This window comes from Rhinolophus ferrumequinum, chromosome 22 (genome assembly GCF_004115265.2).
Source record: "Rhinolophus ferrumequinum isolate MPI-CBG mRhiFer1 chromosome 22, mRhiFer1_v1.p, whole genome shotgun sequence".
Lineage (NCBI taxonomy): Eukaryota > Metazoa > Chordata > Mammalia > Chiroptera > Rhinolophidae > Rhinolophus > Rhinolophus ferrumequinum.
The window spans coordinates 11,391,047-11,410,347 of NC_046305.1; the positions used below are offsets into that span (position 1 = coordinate 11,391,047).

Here is a 19,301-nt window from a genome sequence, read left to right on the forward strand (position 1 = left end):
GCCACAGCCGGCTGGCACAGCTCAGGTGCTGGCCTCCTGTGGGTTTAGTTACCTGGAAAGAAGGGATGAAGGACTTGGGGCGGCCCAGCATCTGACAGTACTCGAAGATTTCCGTCCTCTGGATAGCCTCAGTTGTTGCAAATTTCAAAAACTCTTGACTAAAAGCAGGGAATAACAATAAAAGAGATTGAGGTGGGGGTGGTAAGGGGAAGGAATTTAAATCCTAGCAGAGAGCCCAATCACTGCACCCATTCGCGGCCCAGTTTCTGTCCTGGGCGGAGCCCTGGGGCAGCTCCAAGAGAAGAAAGATTGTGGGCCTCCAACAGTGAATGTTTCGCCTCCTCTGGCCCCATCTAATGGAGACAGGGAAAGAACAAAACAGAAGCCTGCACCAGAGGGCTGGTGGGGTGGGGCCAGGGAGGCAGACTGCTAGGAGACGGTCCTCTGCCTCCTTTGCTGGAGGGTCACTGAAGGCAAGCAGCTCTCCGTCCCGGTTTGGAGGAGCACTGGGTCCTCCTCTGAAACATGCTGACAGCTAACCTGAGTGCCCTGAAAGCCTAGAACGTGACCTGTGACAGGCCACGCCCAGCCTAAGCAAAAGAACATGAAAGAGGAAGCAATGGGACCTGCCTAGTGCACTGAACAAAGAGGGCATGGCAGAGAACAGAAGCATTACTGAGCCAGAAACTCCCTACGATGGATGTTCATTCAGCCAGCGAGGAAGCAGACTTGGTGAATGTGATCTCAGGGACCATCAGAGTCCCCACGTGCCCCAAATCTCTCCCTCAACAGCTTGCCCTATTGTTTCAAATCAGTCACCAGGGCTACCTCTGGTAAGGACTGCATCTCCAGAAATTTTGTCGTACAGTATAAACACAGCAGGGAGACGTACTAACCCACACACTCTTATTGTTATGTTTGGCACAGATGGGCTTCTTTGACAAGCTAACCACGTGCTATCAGAGACCAGGGCCTTGAGAGAACAGACAGTAAGACGGTGTGTTTCGACAGTGGTAGGCAGTTTGGTGCAGCAGTTAAAAGCAAGGGCTTTGCAGCAGGACAGTCTGAGTTCCAAGTCCAACTTGACCCCACAAGTTACCTAACCTCTCTGAGCCTCGGTGTCTTTCCTCTATAAAGTGAACACTGGAAATACACTTTCTTCATAGGGTCAATTTGTAACGATTAAAGGAAATAGTGCCAATAGGATGACTGGCACGACGTCAGAGCTTAGGAAATCTTACCTAGTACAGGGAGGTGCAATGTGTGGTCACGAACAGGGAGGACCGCTAGAAAGCAAACTGGTCTTTCTGTCCATTTACTCATTGTCTCGGGGCTTATTAAAGTCCTCCTGTGTGAAAGGTCTAATGTTACAGCCATCAGAGAATAAGGGAAAAGTGGGACTCCCAGTAGCTTGTGCACCAAGTCCGTGTAGGGATGCAGGAGCTAAACAGACTTCTTCCACTTTCCAGATTGGCCCTGGGCTGAATAACAGAGAGCCACAAGCCACTGCTCACGCTAACATTTTCTAAGAGACAGTCCCTGGTCGTGGAGCCAGGGCACCACCGAGTGGCCAGAGGGGCACAATACAACCCAAAGGCACCAGTTCCCACCAAAGGCCCCCTGGTGGTGTGATGCGGCACCCACAGGGCACCTCCTTGCCCAGACCCCTGCAGAAAACAATCCTCGAGGGGGGACCAGCAGTAGCTGAAATTCACAAGAAAATGGAAAAGGGAGCCAGGAAACCCAGCAAGGGCTAAAACAATCCCCTGGAAAAACGTCCTTCCCATGTCCTCTCCCCGGAAGGGCACATACCTGTGGCTACTGCCCAGCAGGACCAGATGGTCTGTCTTCGCAGTGTAGTGGCCGAAGGGCACGTGAGCCATGAGGTAGCAGAAGTGTGCTGCCTCCACCAGCCCCTTCCCAGCTGCAGGAGGAGGAGGAGAAGCCCCCATCATGGAACACGCCCATGGGGGGGACAGGAGAGAGGTGGAAGAGAGGGCTCAGAGGTCAGAGGGGAGAAGCCTCACGGGAATAAAGGAATGAACTCCTCATTGCATGTCACAAACCCCAAACCCCACTCACTCCCTCTCCCACCCACGTTTTTGGCCTCAGACATCACATTTCAATTCTCTTCAGCCATCATAAAGCACTATGCCACGTTCCCCTTAAAGGACTTTTGATTAGGAATTTTCTAAGCATTTCAGTCCTTCCGGAGGGTGAGAAGTGAGTAGAGATGACTACACGTAAGCAAAGAAGTGGGCCATCGAAAGAAGCAGCTTTTAAACTAGGCTTCTTGGGGCACTAATGCTTCCCAGGCTAAAATCAACCACTAGAAGGCTTTCCTTGGTGCTCATAAAAATCACATTAATTACCAAATTGTTCCCAGCTTTAAAATGTACTCCCATACGCTTTTCCATTACCTCACAATTGAGTTCATTCAAGTAGGCAAAGTACCTAGCACAGCGCCTGGCACCCACAAAGGGCGAGCAAACGTTCGTTCCCTTTGTACCCGGGCACCGAGGGACCTGCCATCTGACTCGGCACAACCTGACATACACTATTTTAAGTTTAACAGAGCGATATTTCACAAACTTCCACAAAGAATACCATGATTTCTGAACGTTCTGCCTCTTGACCAACTCTGAGAGCCCCTGAACTGGAACACTCCACAGCCCCGAAGTGTCGGGAAGACCACGTTCACAGAGAGGTGATACAAATAAACAATTGGGGCAGTTCAGACAAAAATAGGATTTCCTGTCTAGTTGAGCTGGGTCACTGCGGGACTAAATGGCAACAGGAGGCAAGATGGCCCGGGTCTTAACTCATCTTCAGGGAATGTGACCAGAGATAGAAGATCCACTGCTGAGAGGAGCTGCCTACACCAGCAGAACCCAAGGCTCAGGGGCCTGACCTGCATTGGCTGCCACAGAAATTCTGGGAAACAAAGAGGCAAGAAGGATACTCCTTTCTCTAGCGTTTCACTGAGGCCCCTGGTTGAAGGCAAGCTGGAGGGATAGACTCAAGCCCTACACAGAACTTGAGAAACTAATCACAGATTGTGGTAGGCCTGGGGCACCCTAAAGTAGAGGAAGAGGACCTGCCGGCTTCTGCTTACCCAGGGTGTCCCCCATGGTGACAATTGCGCGCTGATGCAGCTCCGGGTCCCCACCCTGATTCGACAGAATCACAGCCAAGTGAGGCCTCCAGTCTCCCCACTGCTTGTCCCCACAACACTGAAAAGCAGCAGAAAAAAATTGAAGAGTTACTGAATAATGTGGCACTGGCCAGAATGGAGGTAAAGAGGGCTGTTGACCATTTCCTGGTTTGGAGGAGTTCAGGGAATGTCCATTATCTGCCTGCAATGCTGTCGTTCGTTAATTTCGAGTTCTCTTTTTAAAAAAGCAAAACTCCTAGAAGATGACAGATAAGTCCATATATATACCTACCTACATACCTACATACATAGAGAAATAAAATGACATTAATGGTCACTTACTAATTTTCAACTTTCTTCCTAGTGCCCCAAATCCGAATAGATTGGGATAATAAAAAATTAAAAAAATTAAAAATAAATAAAATAAAAAAACACCTGAGAGAAGGTGAGAGAAGGAAGATCAAACATCTTTGGCTTACGAGGAGAAGAGTCCACATTACCCTGTTAGAAGTCAGGAGAACACTGGGATCCTTAGTATTAATACCTTACCAAACAGCTACTGTTTTCTGGTTTCCCAAAGCCCTTTCACACATATCACCAGGGCGCCGTAGAGTATAAACAGAGATGTGAAAGCGGGACAAAGCCCCACACAAATGGTCCTTTTCCTACCATATGGCCCTGCGGCCACCCTTCTGAATGAAGAGGAATTTCAGGACAGTAAAACATCAATAAGGAAACAACATAATGTCACAGAAACAACACAGGCCCCAGATTCAACTGGAGACCTGCCTCTTACTAGCTGTGTGACCTTGAGCAAGTTTCTTCATGTGTTTGAACCTTTGTGTTCCTCATCTCTGAAAGGGAGATCATAATTTTTACATAAGAATGTTCTTGCCGATAATAAAATAAGACAGTTAGAAAAAGCACATAGCATAGCGCTTTACATTTAGCTTACACTTCATAAATTACATGTAGGTGTAAACACACTCACACACACACACACACATACACACCACACACACACCAGAAGCCCAGCAAAGGAAGGAGGTGATTTGCCGACCAGTCTATCTTCCAATTGTTACACAGAGTGAGTAGAGCAGTAAAAGCTAAGATTTGGAGGTCAAAACAATTCACAGTTATTTGGTTTTTGTAATTATCCCAAAAAACAACAGATGCTTTATCCATCTCCATTCTATAGTCACTCTTTGTTTATCTGAGCAATGCAGTGTGAATAAGAATAATGATAATAATAAATCACAACAATAATAGAAGTTCTCACTTATTGCACTCTGACCATGAACCATAGCCTGTGTGCTAAGCATTTCTCCTACGAAGAATCGCATGCTTTGGGTACTATTATTATCCCTATTTTATCATGTGAGCCAGGCTCTTTCTTGCTGGAACTAAAGCAACCAGCAAAAGAAAAGCCCTTGCGAAAAAGAACAAAAACTTAAAAGTCATTCTTCTGCCTCCTCCGCAGGTGATTTTTAAAAATCACTGTAAAGCAGATCTATAGGGAGAGAGAGAGAGAGAGAGAGAGAGAGAGAGAGAGAGAGAGAGAGAGAGAGAGAGAGAGAGAGAGAGCAAACACTTATCAACTAACTTCAAAGAGCCAAGCATGGTGGTTGATGTGTTCAGATATTCTCTCTCCTTTAATTTTCACAATAACTCTATTGGTTAGACATCAACACGTCCACAGACTTGAGAAACTGAGGCTCTGAGAAAAAGGTACCAGGCCAGGTTCACAGAGCAGTAAGAAGCAGAGTCTAGGTTATACCTGTTATAGAAGCCCGTGCTGTGTTTTCCAGCGGCTGTGAGTTTTTTCCTCTATACCACTCATTACAATTAACTAAAGTCTAGCTTTTACCAGATGCTACGATGCTAGGAATCTCTCAGCCACTAAGATTAAACACTGCATTGGCACATCACCTCTGGCTCTCAGTTTTCCCACTTGAAAGTAGGGAACATTTAGGTAGCTCTACCATTGAGTGAGACCCAACGGACCATACATTGATTACACCATTTCCTGCATTTTATGACATGACGTAATTTCATTGCAGAGTGCAGGCCATTCAGCTAAATTGTGAGGTGCATCTGTTCCAGTATAGCCAGTTGGTTTGACGGTGGGGCACAGAAGTCACCCTGTCTCTTTTCTTTCCTTGGAGTCGTGCACAAGCAATAAGATGAACCAAAAAAATCAAAAGTGTGAAGTCCATTTTCATTAAAACTAGGTGTCAGCAGAAACCCAAACCTCAAAATACAAGAAAAGGCTGCCAAAAGTAATGGAGAGTGAACAGAGGTGTGTTCAGAGAGAAGCAGAGAAGGAACACTGGAGGGAGAGGGCCCCACAGCCCTTCCCGTTGGATGAGGAGAAGCAAAGACTGCACAGAAGCTCACAGAAAAATCCAGGTTATGCAGGAAATGCCACATAGCCTGAATATGGGCCTTGTCTGCCCAGCACAAACCTCGCATAAATAACTGGTCCAGGGACGCCTCGACTCGTGTAAAGAAACAACCACAGAATCTGCACAAACCTACTATAAAGATAAAAGGAGGGAGGTTGTGTGAAAAATAAATGGAAGGTACCGTGTTTCCCCGAGAATAAGACCTAGCCGGACAATCAGCTCTAATGCATGTTTTGGAACAAAAATTAAAATAAGACCTGGTATTATATTATATTATATTATATTATACCCAGTCTTATATTAAAATAAGACCGGGTCTTATTTTCAGGGAAACACGGTAGAAAGAACATTCACCAGGAAAAAAGTTATCACACAACAAAGAATTGTCACCAAACATTTATCATGAATTTAAGTAAAATAAAGTCATGAAACAACTTCTTCTATGCAGCAAAGGCCTAAAGCTAAGTTATAAGATGCTCAGAAAAGAGACAGTGGACAACAGGAGGAGAAAAATGTGACCTGCAGAGTTCAGGAAGGAAGTGGGAGAAAAATCAAAGTAATAAGGACAAAAGTGGAAAGAGCACAAAAGTGAAGAGATGCTGAGAAAAACTAGGGACACAATATGGAAATTAGAACAGCAAAAAAGAAAGGAATGAGAGAAGTTTTTGATTAAAGAGAAAATTATATATCATAATTCATATATATCCGAATTACAAAAATATATACATATAAAAAGAAAACCAAAATAATGGAACAAAACAAATATAAAAGGGTATAATTCAAGAACATGTTCCCCACCTATAAGATATGAATATACATATATTTAAAAAGCACACTGTGTCCCAAGAAAAACCTGACCCAGACAGTCAACACCAATATGTATCTAGTAAAGTTACTGGACTTCAAAGGTAAGGAAGGAATACTTGAAGCAAAAAGACAAAGTCTCTTCTAATGGAAAAACTATCGATCTAGCCTCAGATGTCTTCTGAGCCATATCCAACTCTAGACGAGGCGTACAATCTAATACGCCCCGATATGAAGCGTCGAGGTGCGGTGGTGGAAAAGAAGGGCAGCCTTGCCACGGAAGCGTGGACAACAGTCTCGGGTTCTCCTGTTATTTACAACAAAGCTGGCAACTGTGGTGTTGTGGGAAGGGCAAGGTCTTTGCAATCAGACAGACCTGGGCCAATCCTGATGCCACTGCTCACTAGCTCTGTGACTGTGGGTCATTTTACACCTGTGCACCTCAGTTTTCAACGTCTGCAAAATAGGGACGCTAATTCCTACCTCCATGCGTTAAATGAAATATAACACACATCGAAGAGCTTGGCACAGGGCGAGTAACATGGTAGGTGATTAACAAACAATTATTGATATTTAATCTTTAAAGCCACCCCCCTCGTTCCTGAGCACTCCCACCCCCTGAACCCTAAGGATGCTGGGATGCTGAAGTGTCACAAAGGGTACCGTGGCTGCCTGTGGGATCCTCCCCGACATGAGCTGGAAGAGGGTCTGCAGTGGGTCGTTGAGTGCCAGCGTGCTGGTGAAGCTGCAAAGAGAGGTGGCTGTCAGTGGGGCCAGAGCCAAAAGAGCCTTTCACCCACGGCCAGTGACACACAAGGCCTCGTGTATTTCTATTTTATTTCAGCAACTGCTTTTGGAATGTGAGTTTCTCTTTGCTTTTCAGTTGTGCCTTTGTCACACTCACTCTTTTCGCGGGGGAGAGGTGGGAGGGTGACAGGATCTTCACTCCATCACACACCCAGGTAGATTTCATTGAGGGAGATTTTCTCACTGATGCCCTAACCCTTGAGCAACCATTTCTCCATCATGGAGACGACCCACCAACATTTCAAAGGCCCCAGCTGTTCACCTGAACCTCTTCTCTGGGGGCCCCTCCTTCCCGGCCACCCTCAGCTCCTCCCACCCTGCAGCAGCCCTCCTCCACACCCGGCCCACAGCTCTCAGCACCGGTTTTCTGGCTGTCTCTAGCCTGAGTCTGTAGCCCTTTTACTCACAAGCACTAAAGAGCCATTTTCAGTAACCAAAAAAGTGTAGAACAGGGACCAGCAACGTTCCTGCTGATGACAAACCATGGGACAGGCTTAACAAGGATGTAATAAGCTCTATAGCTGATTTGAGATTTAAACGTACTCGGAAAGAGACGTTTTTCACAAGTCACTGGGCACCGTCGAAAATCAATGGCCCAAGGCAAAACTCTGCAGCAGAGATCTATGTGGGGTAGTGGGATGCTCGTTTCCAAAACCCAAAGGCAAAACTCTCTCCGAACACCCTCTTTTACTTCAGAGCGCCCTTGCCTCAGGGGCTCAGAGCGCTTGTCATAATGAAGCTTCAGAGTTCCTCGCCATTCCAGTCCCTGAAGATAATGAAGTGTGCAGTGGTGGCACGAGGCCCTGGGACAGCTGAGGGGAAGAATACTGACGAGACTCGACCAAGACCATCATAAAGAACGGACTCCCGGGGCGTGTGCCAGCCATTAGCCCCCCAGACTGAACTTAAAGTGGAGTGTCCACCTTCATATCCAAGTGTCTACTCCACAGGATGTGTGGTCAGTTCAAATGTAAGTGATGCTGAGAGACAACCAACTCACAGCTGGAATCAACACCGGAAGATGAACACTAAGAGATAACATCCTTCTCACTCTCTGACCTGAGCCTGCTTCTTAGGGGAGGACCCCCCCACCCCATCCCTGCTACACAATCTGTCACTGCCAACCATGGATGCCAGCTGGAGCCTGAAGGACTTACTCAAAAATCCTTCTCCAGCACCCCCACTGCTCACCCCCTCCATTTGATCCTGATTCTCTTTGGCTGCTTCAGCCCTCTTATTCCAAACTCCTGGCTGTGCAATCACACCTCCATTCCTATCCTGTCCTGATCTGGGCATTCGTCCTGGCCCACCCTGGCACCTGGATCTTGGTGTGCCAGTGTGATTTCTCACTAAACGCACCCCTTCAGTCTTCTCATCTCCCACGGCCCTACATGAAGACTTCTGGATCTAGTTCCTAGTCCCATAAACCCCTTTTCTTACCGTATCTCATGGTCCTGCTACCCCAATTCCCTACCTTCTTCTCAGCACCCACCTCCCCACTGCAAGACTAAGCAATAGACATGTACAAACTCTCAGTCCTAAAGGCTCTGTGATTATTCCTATTCCCTCACTGATGGAACTATCTAGAACAGTCCTCCCCAAAGACAGAAGGCTACTGCAATATAGAAACCCACTTAATTTTGGAAACTCTGACCCTGGGAAATATTACTAAAATGTTTTATTCAGTTTAGCAGGTAGAAAAAAATGCATCTGTGTGTAGGTTAAAAGAATCTGGAGAAGAGAAATGCTATGTCCAGCTCAGAAAAGAGAAACTGGAAAGATGCTTGAAGTGTGGGGCTTCTCAGAGCATCCTGCATTTCTCCCCACTGTCACCGCCCCCACACCTTTGGTGGGGAGGCCTCTCTGCTACATTGGTGTCCATTGCAAGTCCCCAACTCACCCACTCATCACCCAGTTGTAGGTCCTTGGGTCCATCTTGCTGGACAGGAACAAAGCGTGGCCCCACAAGTGATTCTTCATGGCCCACTCCAGGGCTTCCTGAAAACAAAAACATCACGGTCAACGTTGCCTCCCTCACCTTCCTCTAACGACAACAACGAATCGCTGTGCTAGGGACTGCTGCCCCTGAGCAGTAGAGGCTGGGCTGCCACGAAGACTCTCAGAGCCCCACCTGTGAACCTGAGCAAGGAATAATGGGGACATGGGCTTCAACTGGCACGTATTTCTCTCTAAGTCGTCGCTTTCTCCAGCCTTCACTTTATGAAAATGCATTATGCTATTTCATTAGCTCCTCCTCAAACACGGTTTCCCGTTAGCTTTATCTCTTTAGCAAAAGTCACACAATACTGTTATGCACCTAAGCACCAAAAATGACAGAAGCACTTCACTCCAAGAACTGAGTCTCAAAATATAAGTTGTAAGATGGTACAGTTGGGCCGCCATCTCCATGGGTTCCACATCTCCAGATTCAACCAACTTCATACACGGCTGGTAGAGTAAATTGGTACAACCTCTAAAAAGGCAATTTTTCAATATCTACCAAAATTACAAACCATATACCCTTTGACCCAACACTTCTACCTCTAGAAATTTATCATATATATACATTACCTCACACAAGACAAAATGATAATGGTTATTCATTGCAGCAAAAGACTGGACATCATCTCAATGTCTACCTACAGGGGTTTAGTTAAATTAATTATTATTTATCTACTGAGACCTATGCAGCTGTAAGACAAAATGAGGAAGATATTTATATATTATAAGGAACAGGGGACAGCAAACTGCCTGAAGGCCAAATTCAGCCCACAAGCTAAGAATATTTCTTACATTTTTAAACGATTGGGGGGGAAAGTCTAAAGAAGAACAATGTTTCATTACACATGAAAATTATATATAATTCAAATTTCTGTGTCCATAAATAAGGTTTTACAGGAACACACCACACCCATTCATTTACATGTTCTCTGTGGCTGTTTCACGTAAAACCAGCAGAGCTGGGTGATTACAACAGAGATGCTACAGCCTGAAAAAGCCGAAAATATTTACTGTCTGTCCTTTGACAGAAAAAATTTGCCAACCCTGATATAGAGTGTTTTCTAAGATATTTTGTTAAATGAAAAACAGAAGGTGAAGAAATGTTAACTAGTAAGCCATAAGGGGAAAAAAAGAGAGAGAGAAAAAATAATCATATATGCATAATATCCCTCTGGATATTTCAGAGAGAAATTGAGTGGCTGGAAGTAGGTCCACCATTTCCTCATTATATCCCTTTTATCTTTTTATTTTTTGAATCAAATTGATTCAAACTGATTTTAATCATATATTCAACTATGTGAGTTAATTTAAGACTGTAGTAAAATGTGAGTTCAACTCCAAAATTAAACAAGGCATAAAGAAATAGGTAAATACGTGAGGTGATGGGTGTGTTAACTTGATGTGGAAAATCCTTTCACTATGTATATGTATATCAAATCATCACATTGTACACTTTAAATATCTTACCATTTTACTCCTCAAATATACCTCAATAAACATTTTTATAAATAAATAACATAAAAATTAAAATAGTCTAATTTATATATCAGATCATTAAACAAGGGATCACTTCATCTGGATCACTTCATCTGCTGAATTAAAGTATTCAACACTGGTAGGCATACCTTAGATATAGCTTGTGGAGGTATCACTTGCAAACAAACTTTCTGGAAACTAATTTAGTGTACATATGAAAAACTTTTAAAAAGTGCATGCCCTTCAATGGAGTAAGATCATTCCCAGGAATGTATCCTAAAAAAATAATAAAAATATCCACCAAAGACTTATGTGACAAGATGTTCAAATTGTTCAAATAATTTATAATGGATGACAAAATTGTAGACAGCCTACACAGTCAACAGTAGTGGATTGGTTAAATAAAATATGAATTATATGAGGGAATATTGTCCAGCCATTTTTTAAATGGTGCATGTTAATGCCATGGGAATATTTCATCATATAATCTTAAGGGGAAAAAAAGAGAAATAATTATATATGCAATTTAATTTGATTTTAAATATATATGCATAGAGAAATGCTAGAAGTAATTATTTTACAATGCTAACAGGTGTTATCTTTTCATGATAGGACTATGGGTGTTTTAATTTTATCCTTTGCACCTTTCTGAACTTTTTAAGTGCTGTAGAACGAGTATATGTGGCTTATGTATCTGGGGGAGAGCTGAGTGGTGGGGATGGTGGTTACTTTTTTTAGCACAAGCCTGACAGGGGCGCACTTGCCTTCTTCCTTCCATAGTAGAGCAGTTTAGTGAATTTCTCCACGATCTGCGCAGGCGTCTCCACGCTGGGGGGAATCTCTCCCGTGAGCAGGTTGGGGGTCCCCGAGGTGAGCACTGGCCAGTCCTCATCGGACAGGTTGATGAGGTTGGCCACAGGCGGCTGCCTCTCGTACTTCTCCAGCTTCTTGCAGTCTTGCATCAGCAGTTCCGCGATGTCTGATCCCACCATGGACTGCAAAACAAAGAGGGCTCTCAGGCCGGCAGCCCAGACTGAAGAAGGAAGGACCTGAGCGCCTGCCTTATTCAGGAGGAGGCCAGCGTTGGATTGTTGTAGCTCAAAGCTCCAGCTTCACTCTGGTGGTGATTTGCTGCCTGTCACAGAGGTTACCAGAAATCGGCGCACTCTCCTAGGTGTGTTGCCTGGCTGGTGCAGTAACCCAAGAACTACACAATGACTCAGGCCCGCAGACAGGAGCAAGAGAAGGGTCAACATTGGCAAACTGGCGTTGACGCATGAGCAATCTTTGCTCTCGGGGCCATTTGTCGCTTCCTTAATATTACCGTTTATAGTCATGCCATAAGCCAAATCTTATTTATGCCAGGAAGGCTTAAACTTCCATCCAGCCTGTTCCTGATCAGAGAGGTAATACTCACCCCATTCTGCCGACAAAGGAGAACCAACAGCTGCCACAGTAGAGCTGAGTCTCTGCTCCCCGGTGTCTCTGATTTGCGAGTCTGAGCTGCTTTCTGCTGGCAAAACGTCATGATATCCACCTTGTGTACATCTTCCCTATGGAGATATTTCAGGGAGCAAAGCGTGAGCAGGCACTCTTCCCCACACAGGACTGCAGGCTCCTCCTACCGTGTGAGGGCACTGGCTGGGCTGGGACTGAAACGAAGCCTGACAACCAGGACTCGGGGAATAAGCCTGTAGGTACAGGATGGCTGTTTCTCTATGAAACAGGGAGGGACCTCAGAGTTTCTCTCGGATACCCTCTCCATTTTACAGATGAGGAGACTGAGGCCCAGAGACCTGATATGACTGTTTAGGGTAGCAGGCAAGAGCACAGACTCTGGAGTCAGACATCGCTGATTTCAATCCAGCTTGCACAACTTTCTTATCTCCTCTGAGCCTCAGCTTTTTCCCCTAAGATAGGGATAATTTTGAAAATCTACCTCCATACAAAAAGGGGACTAGCAAATTGTGTAGCATATGGGAAATGCTTAATAAACGGGCCGTAATTATTTGATTGAGACCATTCAATAAAATCAATGCCCAGTTGGGACCAATATCCTAGTGTCCAAATACCCAGCTTGGTGTTCTACCCATATCTGTACACCTTAGTGTAAGAAATAGAGACACACTCATTTTTACTGGAAGGAACTGTCAAAATACTAGATGGGGATTTTCTTAGAAGGGGAAATTGAAGGAAAGAATACATTTATATGGTGGTGTGGATATTTAAAGGGCTTCCATGTGCCTTGTCTCTCTTGAGTCTCACAGCCACGGCCTACAGTAAGCACTGTGTTACATTATTTCTTAAAGGGAAAATTAAGGCTAGAGAGGGCTACCTGACCTGTCTACCATGGTACCTCTATTTAGTAGAGCCTGGGACCCAAGTTCCTGTGTCACCACCTAGATTCTCAGCAACCAAGGGCACCCTGAGTATTTATCAGAAGTGACTAGGCATTTAAAAGCAGTTCTAGCTCAATCCTGCAGAGGGCAGACTTGCACACCATCCAGGAACTCAAAGGCTGACCCTGTCATCTCGCTGGAAAAAGGCAAGCATTTTTTTTGCCACTGTGATCCACTTGTCTATGATTTCCCAGGCTGCGCTCCACTTCTCCACTAATGTCTATTAAGTGCACCGTACGCTAACACCTCCTAATAGGTAGCCTCTACAAAATGGCACTTATTTCAGATTTTTAAACCTTCACGTTAATTTTTCTTTCTGCCCTTCGACTACTGAATCACTCGCCAAAATGGCTCAGGTCACATTTGGCTCTGTATGGTAGCACAGAGAATTCTACTCCAATGGGGATACATACGTTCTTTCAAAAGCCAAGAACAAATCTCCCAAAATCCTGTTCTGGGCAGAAAGACTTTGTAGGTTTCAAAAGCCCTAACTCCGCAGCTCATATGGTAATTTACCTGATCAGGGGTCCTGAGAAACTTCTCATCTCTTCTTGTGCCGCAGAATCAGTAAGAATAATCTGGAACAAAAATCAGATTTGCCCTTAAAGACTATGTCCACTCAATACCCCTTCGCGTCACGTCCAGTGTCAGAACCCGAGGCCATGGTCCCGAGGTGTGGCTCAGCGCCTCATAGAGAAAGCAGGACAAAAGTCAGTGCTCCAGTTGCTGAAAGTGAGCCAAGAGCATCTCGGGAAAAACATAAGGCTGGCATCACTTCTTTCAAAGACAAGCCCCACCCATTCCTGCACGCACACACACCACCCTCAATCCATGGGAGGGCATGGCCCCGTTCCCCACAAAGCCTCCCATTTCTGGAGATGCCCAGGCTCAGGCAGAGGAAAGCAGGGAGCAGTGTGCTGGAATTCTGGGGACGCAGGATCTTGTTTACCTCCATGCTGTGCAGTTCGACAAGGGCCGTTTGCCCATCACTGGGAAAACTGGGACACACGCACACCAGCTGACCTCCTGGCCCAAAACTCACAGGCATGTGAGGGACGTAGAATTTCATGGGTGCCTTGGGACCAGCTGCCGAGACATCCTCTGACCAACAGACACAGGTGGACACAGTTAGTTAGTACCACTGGTTTTCTTTACTTAGAAATACTGCACAGACACATTTCTATCCGAATTCCACCTGGGGCCTAGATAAGATTCTGGGTGGGCTACATAATTAGAAGAAGCCCATGCTCCAAGTCGGGTTTAAGCCCTTGAGAATACATCAGAATATAATGCAAGGATGTAATGGTCGGTCCAAATGGTAAAGCACCAGGCTCTGATTCGGTGATGGTGACAAGTCTCCGACATTCAGACAAAGCAATTAATTATGCCTTTGCTTTACCAAATTGGCAGCAGTCCTCACTTCCTTCACCTCTTATTTAAAAGCACCTCGGAGTGCCTCCCCTCCCAGCCTGATGAGGACGAGGGGCAGGGTTCCCTTCCAAGAATCAGCTATGATGCCATCTCCAGTACAAGAGAAAAGATGGGAAACGGAACCAAAGTTGGCCTCTGTCCAGGAGATCTACAGAAACAAATGAAGGATGACTTTCCAAGGGACTTGCCACCCAGCCCTCTTCTCATCAGACTCAACCAACTTCTTTGATCATGTAAGTACTCACCAGCCTGAACTGGACCCCAAGTTGCTGAAGCCATGGGGTCATATGTCTCAGAGGCATCTGCCATGTACTGACTGAGCTCATAGCCACTGGAGCTGAGACCAGACTCGTGCTGCCGGAGAAGGTTGGACTTGTTGGTCACTGATGGCTGGAAATTAAAAACAATGAAAACACACGGGAAGAATCAGAAGCAGTTTCACAGAGACGGTCCTTCCAAGAGTTCCTTGAAAGCAACAAAATTCAAACTCGCAACTAAATACAGTTAACGTAGATGTGCTGAACGGAAAAAAAGGGATAATTCAATTGATGGGTGCTTACTAAAGGATGCATATGGCCCAGTGGAAAGAGTGCAGGCCCTGGGCCAGGAGGCCAGGATTCAAATCCCAGCTTTGTCAGTACTGAGCTGCTGTGACCTTGGACCAGTGACTTTGGCTCTCTGAACTCCATACCCTCCTCTGTAATCCAGATAATCGTATCTGCCCTGTATAGTGCAAGCACTTATTCATACCTTCATTCACCAACTATTTAATGAGCACTTGCTATCCTCCGGGCACTGGGCTTTCCCTGGGGATACAGGTGCATAAGGAATTCATGGAACTTACATCGTGGGAGGATACAAATTAAACAATGGATGTAAAAGCTCTTTGTACGCTGTAAAGTGCTGTACATGTGTGGGTGCTGGTGAGGTGCTGTTGTTACTATTCTATTAGTCATAATAATGTGTGCCCTGCCTTGTTAAGCATTAGTTATTTTGAAGAAACTGTTCTCAAAAATCCTACAAATCCTATTAGGGAAACAAAATTTATACAAGACCATCAAAAATTAAGAGCTCGTCTCTGTAGTGTCTTTGCAACTTTTCCATAAATCTATGTTTAATTGTAAATAAAGAAATGTATTAAATATTATGCAATTTAAAAAATTTAAGAGCTCCATTTTGTGGCCCAGCTGGCGTACACAGTAAGATTTTAGAAGACAGAGAAGGAAAAGAAACATTTCAAGCTCTGCTTTTTAGACCTGAATTAAAAGATTCCAGCAACTTCCTACTTCCGGGGTAAACCAAATTGCTGGTTCACTGGGCTCCTGGTGGCAGCCTCTTCTCCTCTTTCCCAGAATCTCCAGGTGACTTGGGTAACATTTTCTGATCCAGCCAATTTGACAAAAATGCAAAAGGACCAGCTCAGGGCCCCAGATCCATAAGACTAAAACAGGGAGGCCGGGAAAGGAGGTGTGAATGGAGGTTCTGCCAAGAGGGGAGGAGTTGGACACCTCAGACTGCTGGCCATCGGAGACCCCCACCCCCAAGGGCGCTGTCCCGCCCTGCCACTACTGACAATGTCATTTGTAAGACACTGTCACAGCCACCAGCCCCCATGTCACTTCAGGTTACCTTATTCTTCTGGGCCTCAGTTAGCAGACTCTCTGGAAACAGGTCCCCAGGCCTCTCCTGTCCAGAGTTAGAAGTAGGACTGTCTCTGTAAAGGTTCGCAGTCTGAGATCTACAGCAAAATGACAGGATCAGGTGAGAGGGCTCCTAGGCAAGCCAGCAAGGCTAAGCTGCTCGTTGCTGGCGGCTGTTCTGTTGCAAAGTGCTGACAGGTGTCAGGTCGGCGTGTGTGCCACAGGGAGAAGCACTGTCCTCCCACTAGCCACTTCAGCCTATTACTGCCAGAAAAACAGGAGCTTCTGGGTTCCACAGTGCCGTTACTAGAACTGTCCTTAAACCCAGCGGAGAAGGATTGGTCTGATATCCTGGAATGGCGCGAATCAGAGCAGTTGGGTGGGTGACTTTCAGGGGAAAAGGGCCGGGCCTAAAGCACCAGGCCAGGTGCTGCACAAAAGACTGTTCCCCGCTCGCCTTATCCCAAGGGATGTTCCATTCTTGGGGCACAGGAATGGGCAGAGGACAAGCGCCCCAGCCCCAGACAGGACCCAATCATGAGAACTTTTATGAGGCACCATCTGTTTTGAGGCCAACACAGAATGAGGTCCCTCCTTTAGGATGGACCTCACATAACAGAACTCAGACTAGCCCGGGTCTGGGAACCACATCTCCGAGTTAAGACTCTCTCCTCCCAGAATCCCTGTTAACTGCTGGCCAGGGCCATCCTGGGCTACTCCCACGGCCCTGGGAACAAAACTCCCACTTTCCCAGAGCAGAAGCAGATGGTTCCGGAGATGGGAGCCCAACACCAGATGCCATGAGATTTTCCTAACATAGCCTGAGTGTGGCAGAATCATGCTGAACTAGCCTCTCCTCTAACACTTACTGGAACTGGGTGTCACTATTCGTTCCAAACGGACTATTCTGGTTTTCACGATGATGTTCATTGAGGTACTTTTGATCTCGATAATCCTCGCGCCAGACAGAAGGACTCTCTTGCCTTGGCACTGCACCCTCAGAGGAAACAAAATAAAGCAGGTCACTTCCTGTTGCTGAACGTTCAGAAAGACGCTAACAAGCTATGAAGCTGAGTTACTGCAGCACAGTCGGTTTAAAAACCTATTTGCCAAACTGAATACAATTGGTGAGAGCAAGCTCACGTTGAAAGCCCATAAGATGCCCCTCAGTCCTCCCTGAACCACTTAGCTCTATGCAATTGTATGATGGTGGGGATGGTGTGTGTGTGTGTGTGTGTGTGTGTGTGTGTGTGTGTGTTCGATGTTGAAATAGATTTCTCTCTGCTAACCCAGCAGCAGCTGCCATTAGCACAGACAGCAAGCCTTATGAGTATACAGAGTCTAAATTCGCAACGGTGCATGACAGTAAACGGGTAAATGATGGGGCAGACTCATCACAGCCCAGTCACACACTTGATGAATTCACTGTTATGTCACCAGAGACTACAATCTTGGCCATACTAAGGAGTGGAAGAAAAAATATGGATGAAGCGCAAACTATCCATAACAGTAGCAACATAACAATAGTTTCAGTGCTATCATCTACACACACACAGAGAAATGACTCCTTTCTATCTCTTCCCCTCGAGACATCAAGCAGTAGCATTTTTGTTGTGGCCTCATCTGGTCAAGAAAGAAGCAGGTGGGGGCGGGGTCTCTGCCTCAGCCCAACAGGATGCTCTAGGTGAGGTTCTGAGCATGGCTCCCGTGGCCTGTGCCCCGTCTATCAGATGAGCCGTACCATCCCAAAGGCTTCTGGGAGATTTTTCCATACCTCTTTCTTCCGGTAGCTGCTGCGGGTATCCATGGTAGTAATAACTGCCATAAGCGTAGTCTTCCCTTAGGGCTGGAGAATGAGAGCTCTGATACGGATCCTCAATGCCTGGCCTAAAATACCACAAAGCAGGCCAGTCATTCAAGGATGAGTGTGGTAAGGAGAGAAACGAATGGAAGACTGCACAAACTGAACACCTTCAGAGGAACGAATTGTGACCCCAGTCTAGAATCTGCTTGAAAGCCACAGCTAATCAATCCATCAACAGAAAGTCCAGACTCAGAGCAGGAGTAGAACTGTTGTTTCAGAACAAGGCTGGGATTTTTAGAGCAAAACCAGGTCTCCTTCTTCTTCCCCATGATCTCTCTTACTCCTCAAATACTCATGCACTTCCAAACGACACAAGGTATTATCCTAGAAAACCCTGCCCTGATATTACCTTAGAAAACCCCTTCCTCAGATGCCTGTGTAAGTACCCCACAGGCCATTGAAATTTTCATGCATATTACAGATGGAAATGAGATGAAAAAGTCAAGTTGGACTATTGTAAATCTGATTGCTTCCATTGCCTCTGTCCCTAACAGACCTCCCTTCAAGAATTCGACAATACAGAAAGATGGCAGAAAGGAACATGATGTTGTTGGTATTTTTATCAATTGATAATTCTTTAGTATATCACATGGGCAAAATCCTTTACAATATTTGTCATGATTTCAACCCTGAATCTATAGGCAGGTAAATATCACCCCACCTGGAAAAGCTAAAATAAAACATAAATGGCTCCCAACATTCCGTAAAATATTAAGTCCAGTGCTATCCATCAGCAGCAGGAATTCTAGATTCTCCAACCTAGAATTACTTCAGTGAGACCTCTTCCTTCTGAACTTGGAGCCCAAAAGCTTGTATCTGCTTTCTCTGAAGTTGATTTAAAAAAAAAAAAAAAAAATTCCCATTCATTCTTTCAATATATAATTTTTTCCGTATGCCTGTCACACTGTAGGTCCTGTTCCAGGCACTAGGGTTCTTTCTGGTGCTGGTGGTTGTCATGCTAATCCTGGGTCAGAGTGGTCCCAAAACGATGAGGAAGATTTTATGAGGATCCCTAGGGAAAGCTTTTCCATCGTCTACATATATTTATTGCTTTTTGCAATCCCAGAATATGAGAGTTCTATCTGCTCTACTGAATTTCACCATTCTTTCAATCTTTCTGCCCTCACCCCGCCCCAACACCCAATCACACTGGGATGGCTTTTTAAGAAGCTCCACTAGGGGATACCGAAGGGGGAAATATTATTTTCAGTCACCAAACTCCAGTTTTGGAGAGGAAAATGTTAGCCAAGTCAACGTAGTCGGGTGGAGACGGAAAAAAGAAGAGAAAGAGGAGACCTAAAAGGAACAGGAAGAAGGAAA

General features: G+C 45.5%; 1 protein-coding gene across 1 annotated transcript in view; it reads right to left on the reverse strand.

Moving 5' to 3' along the window:
• SEC16B (SEC16 homolog B, endoplasmic reticulum export factor) overlaps positions 1-19,301 on the reverse strand; it is a 32,791-nt gene that overhangs the window by 13,104 nt on the left and 386 nt on the right. The window contains exons 2-14 of the mRNA XM_033093038.1: positions 17,892-18,004; positions 16,987-17,107; positions 16,107-16,215; positions 14,723-14,867; positions 13,996-14,147; positions 13,563-13,624; positions 12,065-12,200; positions 11,412-11,642; positions 9,071-9,168; positions 7,027-7,108; positions 3,116-3,233; positions 1,813-1,924; positions 53-158 (exon numbers count right to left, since the gene is read on the reverse strand). Coding sequence (XP_032948929.1) covers positions 53-158; positions 1,813-1,924; positions 3,116-3,233; positions 7,027-7,108; positions 9,071-9,168; positions 11,412-11,642; positions 12,065-12,200; positions 13,563-13,624; positions 13,996-14,147; positions 14,723-14,867; positions 16,107-16,215; positions 16,987-17,107; positions 17,892-18,004 — 1,585 coding nt within the window. The remainder of the gene's footprint in view (positions 1-52; positions 159-1,812; positions 1,925-3,115; positions 3,234-7,026; positions 7,109-9,070; positions 9,169-11,411; positions 11,643-12,064; positions 12,201-13,562; positions 13,625-13,995; positions 14,148-14,722; positions 14,868-16,106; positions 16,216-16,986; positions 17,108-17,891; positions 18,005-19,301) is intronic.